Raw genomic sequence first — 6,380 nt, 5'->3', positions numbered from 1 at the left:
GCTGATTCTGCTCAGGTGAGCCCGGCGGTGCCGCCCCCGCCCGGCCCGGCCCGGCACGGCACGGTACAGAACAGAACCCGGTAGAGAATCCGGCACAGAACCTGGCACAGAACACGGTACAGCTCCCGGTACAGAACCTGGCATAGATCCCGGTACAGAACCCGGCATAGGAACCGGCACAGAATCTGGCACAGAGCCCGGTACAGAACTGGCATAGAACCTGGCACAGATCACGGTACAGCTCCCGGTAGAGAACCCGGTACAGAACCTGGCACGGCTCCCGGCACCGATCCCGGCACAGAACCCGGTACAGACCCGGTACAGAACCTGGCACAGCTCCTGGTACTGAACCCGGCACAGAACCTGACACAGCTCCTGGCACTGAACCTGGCACCGATCCCGATACAGACCCGGTACAGACCCGGCACAGCTCCGCTGCCCCGGGGGAGCCGCTGCTGCTGCTGCGGGCGGGGCGGCGATGCGGCGGGGGCGGCCGTGACCGCGGGGCCGGCGGGGACTCCCCCGGTTCCCGTTCCCCATCCCCATTCCCCATCCCCGTTCCCGTTCCCCATCCCCGTTCCCTCCTCCGCCGGCCGGAGCGGAGCGGGCGGGGAGCGGGGGGAGTGGTTACGGGCTCCGGCGCGACACCCCCGGCCCCCCCGCCCCGCTCAGCCGCCCCTCTCCAAATAAATCAGCACCATGACTACTTCTGGGCATGGAACAAAGAGGATGCTCTCCCGGGGCCCCGCGCTGCTCCTGGCGCCGCTGCTGCTCCTGTGCCGAGGTAACCCCGGTCCCGCCGCCGCGACCCCGCCGCTGTGCTTCTGTTTGTGTGGTTTGGGGTTTTTTTTGTGTTTATTTTACATCTGCCCCCTCCCCCGGTTTTATTTACAGCTGTTTTCCCCGTGCCAGCCCTCGCTGCCGGCAGCGCTGCGGTGAACGCGCTCCGAGCTCCGTGCCTGGAGCGCTCCGAGAATTCCCCATCCAGCCCCGCAGCCTCCCGAGTGTCCCCTGTCCCTGTCCCCACGCGTGCCGCGGGCTCCCGGCCCCCTGCCCGCCTGCTTCGGCCGCTGCCAGCGCCTTGGTGCCGACTTGGGGGGAAAAAGGGAAAGTTTGGGCTTGCCGGAGCTCGGGGATGGACAAAGGTCGTGGATTTGGGGTTTCCCACGGGGCCGACCCCCGTTCCTCCCCGATGCTGCTCGCTCCTTCTGGCTATCCATCGGCGCGGGTGGGGGGGAAATGTGCAGGAGTTAAATCACTTGGGTAACAAAACACTTGTGCAGCTTTTCTGGCGCTTAATCCCGAGAAGGACGGGATCCGGTGGGCTGGAGGGGAGCGGGGTCTGGCCCTTGGCTGGGCTCAGGTGGGATTCCCTCATCACGGCCAGCTGCGAGGCAGCGCGCCCGGCCGGGGAGATGCTCTTCCTCTCTTATTTTTTATTTTATTTTATTTTATTTCCCCCCAGCTGCACTTGGGTCCCAGGTGCGGGTGTTGGCTGGGGAAGGGCTCACCCCAGCGCTGCCCCTGGGAAAGTCTTTAGCAGGACTTCACTCTGGGGACATTCCCATCTGCGTGCTCCCCCGAGCCCCCTGGCAGATGCTGCTCCTCATAAACCGGGGCTGTTAAAAGCAAATTAATTAAGGTGCGTCGGTGCTGAAGTTGCTTGGGGATCCAAACGTTTGCAGCTTCTCGGGACGGTGCCCGCGTTTGGCCGCAGCGTGAAGCTGCTGGGGAAACTTCACCGCGGTTTTAGGAATGTGCCAGAATGCGAGGATTTTAGGTGAAAAAGGAGTGATCCACGCCAGGGGTAACAGCAGCAGCTGTCGCTCTTGGGGAGGACACGGAGGAAAGGTTCCTACAAAAAAGCAGGAACAATTTGCTAGGAAGGAGGCATCAGCCTTGGGGACACAGAAGATGGACAGGTCCGTGCTCTGCTCGCCCCAAAAAGAACTGCCCTGCCCTCCATCCCCCTCCTGGGCCGGGCTGTGTGCTGCCCAGCACCTGGAAATCCTCTTGAGCAGGACACGGGTCCGGGGTGCAGAGTTTGGGGTGCAGGGCACGGAAATTGGGGCGCAGCTTGTGGGGACTGGGGCAGCGAGCACAGGGCATGGAGTGATGGAATTCTGTGGGCACTGCGATGCCCTGTGCGCCGTGCAGCTCTTCTTTTATCGAGGAGAGAGGCGCAGTGAAGGAGCAGCTTTCTGGGGATTTTAAAAAACCCTTTTTTATTTATTGCTTTGACATATTAATGCTAATCTTTTCCCTGATCTTCCCCCCTCCCGTCTCCTCCTGTGTGGGTAGCTACCATGGTGAGATCGCGCTGTGGGTGTAATTCTTCCAGCGCTCTGAGTGCTTAAACATATGGAAACCCACTTTGAAACAGTTTGTGGCTGCAAACCCAGCGACGTCTCCCTCGCTCGGAGCCCTCCCTGCTCAGGATGCGCGTCAGGAGCTCGCAGTGCCCGAGCTGTGAGCAGCCTCTCCCTCCTCTCCCGGCCGTAGCATCCTTGTGCTGCCCCTGTGTGTGCAGGGGGGTTTGGGGTCGGGGGGAGCCGGAGAGAGGCGAGCCCGGCACGGCTCCTGCGGGGCTGTGGCGATCCCGTGCAGCTCGAGCGGTCCGAGGGGGATTTTCCTCTGGATCAGGGGTTATCAGCGCATCTCGGGCTGGCTCGTGGCAGACAGCAGAGACACCTGCATGAGTGATGCGGCGCTGCTGCCGTCTCCGCGCAGCTCGCACAGACGGTCGCGCTGGGCTCTTGCCATTTTTCTTTATTTACTCGCCTTCAATGCCTCCCTTCCCCCTCGGCGGTGCTCTGGGCAGGCTGATGCGCCAGGCTGAGTTTCTCCATCCTCTTCCAAGCCGGCCTGTCAGGCAGGTGCCCCAAGCAGCCCGGTGAAGGTGCAATTAAGAGATCACTCGGTGCCCTGGCGCGCACGGTGCGAGCGGAGGGAGCGCAGTGCGTGTGCGCTTGGCAGCGAGAGCCGCTCCCGCTGAGCCCGAGGATGTCTCTGGCTGGCAGCAGGCCCCCGCTTGTTGCTGGCATCTAGGCAGGGTTTTGGCCGCCTTCCTCGCTGGCGGCAGAGCTGTCTCCGCGCTGGTGTGGAGAGGTATCCTGGATGAGTTACCTGAGTGTTTTGTTTTCTCCCTGCCGCTGTGTCGCCGGGCTCGCACGCAGGGGATGCGGGGTGGGCAGAGCTCCTCCAGCCCCCTGGGATGCGCTGGGGCCGCTCTCGGGGTGCGTGAGGAACGACCCGCGGTCCGGGGGGGCGTGGGTGGAGAGGCATTATGCTGATTTTATTATGTGTCCCTGTGTCATTCCACCTAATATGGAGATGCTTTTTGTTCAGAGGCTGTTTAGGAATAGAAATGAAAGACTTGTATTATCTGCTGTACAATGGATTTGCAGAACATGATGGTACAAACTGTTGAAATGTAGGTTGTTTTCCCCAGATTAGTGCAGATCTCAACACTTTATGCAATTTTACTGTTCAAACTGATGTGAAGTGGGGCATAGTGGGCTGGGGAGGAGAAGTCTGAAGTTATAATAGTGCCTTTTGCTCCAGCATCCATTAGAGCAGAATATTTGAGATACCCTGACTTTACTTCCCATCAGCATAAATCTACAGCAGCTGCTCTGAAGGCAGTGGAGCTACTCTGGATTTATGGATTGCTGCTGCGATTGGCACTGGGCTCGCTGGGAATGCAGGAGGCAACTGTGGGACTTGCCCTGCATAGCATTTTTCACTTCAAAACCTCCTGTCACTGCTGCTGCAGCCTCCTTTATGTGTTTGAAATGGGGAAGTCTCGCTGCTTTTGGGTTTTGAATATTTTCTTCAATTTGTGGGGCTTGGTCACAGAACTCTGTTCACCGACACCTGACTCTGGCTGATCAATTGTCTCTTGCAGTTTGAATACCAAAACAGTTAAAATAGAAAAAAAAATCAATTAAGTGCAATTAATTAGCTGTATTTTATTGCTGGGAATGATAGTCACTCCCAGCCCTGTCATCTCTGTGTTTGGAGCAGCTTGGTGAGGAAGGTACGAGCCCAGGAGCAGCTGCAGCAGGTCAGAGCAGGGGGCTGCCAAGACTGGGACAGGGTTTGTGTCTCAGGAAGGATTTTTTGGATGAAGGATGCATTCCTGAGCCAGAGATGGCTCCATTTATTTAATTGCTGTGTTGGGTTTGCCATCATGGATTTGGTTGCTGCTAGAGCTCAGGCAGCAGTTGGGAAGGCACAGTCCCTGGGCAAGGTTTGAGTGCCTGGAGAGAAGAGATTTGGGTTGCACAGGGCTTTAGGCTGTGCAGGGTTGTCTCACTGGTGCCACTGGGATGGAGATTCCACCAGGGTGAGTTGGGGTCCTCCTGCCCTTCTGCACAGCTCCTCAGGAATGTGTTTTGCTGCTCAGGGGGCCCGTGCTGGCTGTGTCCCTTTGCTGAAAGGCAGAGGAAGGGCTGTCATTACTCCTAATGCTGGGTTATGGCAACTCCTGCTGCTTGTCCTGACCTTGGTGCTCGATGCTGGTACAAAGCACAGCTTTTGCTGTGATGGAAATTTTGCTGTGTGAGCTGGCTTCACCCAGCCCTGTGTCTGTGGAGGTGGCTCCAGACCTGTCCTGTCTGGAGGAGCAAAGGAGAGGTGGCAACCCCCCAAAACCAATCCAAACCAAGGTCTCCTGCCCTTGATAAACCTCCCAGTGAAAGAGAGGCCATCCCACACTGTCAGCTCAACAACTTTAATTCACTGAACTCCATTCCCCGTTCTCTCCTTGCCTAAATGCAATAATGTCAGTTAATGACAGGCAGTGCCTTGGTTTGCTGGCACAGCTTTAGCTCCCAGCCCTGTCAGTGCTCACTGATGTGCTGGCACGTGGTGCTTTCCCCAGCACGGCTGTCACATCCTCACACTCCGAGTGCCACGGGGGCTGTGCAGTGTGAGCTCCCATGTGCTGCTCTGGCTGTCGTGGAACAGGCTTTGATTCCACGCTGGAGTTTCCCAGCTGGCATTTCAGAGGAAGCAGCTCCCACGTGAGGATGGGCAGGCAGGAATTACGAGCAAAGAGGTCCCTGGAGACAATTTACAGGGGGAGGATGGGGATTGCTCAGTCTGGCTTTGCCTGGGTATTCCCACTGCCCTCTGATAGAGTTTGCAATAAATAATAATAATAAATAAATAAAGCAAGGGCTGCTGGAGTGCATGTGGTGGCTGAATTCCTTGTGGAAGGGCTTTGCTCTTTGGGCAGCACCTCACAAAATCAACTTTAGTCTCAGGTGCAAGGGAAATATTAATGCTTTTTCCACACCACCCAAAAATTCTTTTGCACCACACTTTGAGCTTTTCTTTGTTTACATAAATGTTTGTTTCTGACAGCGTTCAGAAAGGTTCATGAATTTATGATGTGCTCCAGATTCAAGCATACTTTTTCCCTTTTCTTTTTTTCCTTCTTTTTTTCCTCTAAAACCACTCTTTCCTCCCAAATTTTGGTGATGAAATGGCAGGAGGAATGCATATTTCAGCAGGCCATTGAGAGGCAATGTAAACACCATCTTTCATGGAAAATCAGTTTGTTCAAGTTCAAAAGCAGCCCAGCCTCTCCACTTGATCAATTTGCCTGTCACAGGAGATGATTTTAAAAGTGGTGATTATGTCCTATCTTGTCTCTTGCAACTTCAGGCAAGGAGAGAAGATGAAGTGTAGCATTTGATTTTAACTCTTTTTTTTTTTCCTGATTTTTTTTTTTTGTGGTGGTGGTAGAGAGCAAGCCAAGGGGTGCCCTGAGGGGTGAGGGATAGCCAGGAACAGAGGGGTTTCCACGAGGCTGCCGTCTGCTGAGTAAACTAATTGGAAACTGCATGTAAGGCAGCCCTGCTCATCCCACCGTGCCTGCACCAGCTGGCCCTCAGGAGCTGCTCTGCCCCATCCGTGGCAGGAAATGGCCTTTTAGCAGCTTTGTCACTAAATCTTGGGGTGAGGATGCTGTGGCCACGTCCTCCTGCCTGGGGATGGTGCTGCCATCTGCTAAAGGGCTGTGCAAGGACCACAGGTGTGGTTATGGGGAGGGGATGCTCCAGCTTGGCATGGGTGATGGAAAAAAATGATGGAAAAAAACTCCAGCAATGCAATTCAAACTGGGGCCAAGTGGAGAAGCAGGGATCAAAATCCTCATCCTGGCCAAGCCAAGGGGCTCAGGAGGCTCCAGAGATGTTTGCTCATGGGGTGTGTGGGAGATGGTGCCTCTGGGCAAGAGCTGCCCCTGTGCCAGACATTTATCCACTCAAACAACCTTGGGAGAGTTTGGCTGGGAAGCCCTGGGGAGAATCAGCCTGAGGAGGAAAAGCATTTCTGCTAGAGAGGGGAGAAATGCCATCCTCATTACCCCA

General features: G+C 56.1%; 1 protein-coding gene across 1 annotated transcript in view; it reads left to right on the top strand.

Annotated features, from left to right (window-relative positions):
* The first annotated feature begins 608 nt into the window (after positions 1-608).
* TMEM132B (transmembrane protein 132B) overlaps positions 609-6,380 on the top strand; it is a 213,749-nt gene continuing 207,977 nt past the window's right edge. The window contains exon 1 of the mRNA XM_033075772.1: positions 609-784. Coding sequence (XP_032931663.1) covers positions 700-784 — 85 coding nt within the window. The 5' untranslated portion in view covers positions 609-699. The remainder of the gene's footprint in view (positions 785-6,380) is intronic.

This window comes from Catharus ustulatus, chromosome 18, assembly GCF_009819885.2.
Source record: "Catharus ustulatus isolate bCatUst1 chromosome 18, bCatUst1.pri.v2, whole genome shotgun sequence".
Taxonomy (NCBI): domain Eukaryota; kingdom Metazoa; phylum Chordata; class Aves; order Passeriformes; family Turdidae; genus Catharus; species Catharus ustulatus.
This window is presented reverse-complemented; position numbering and strand designations above follow the sequence as displayed.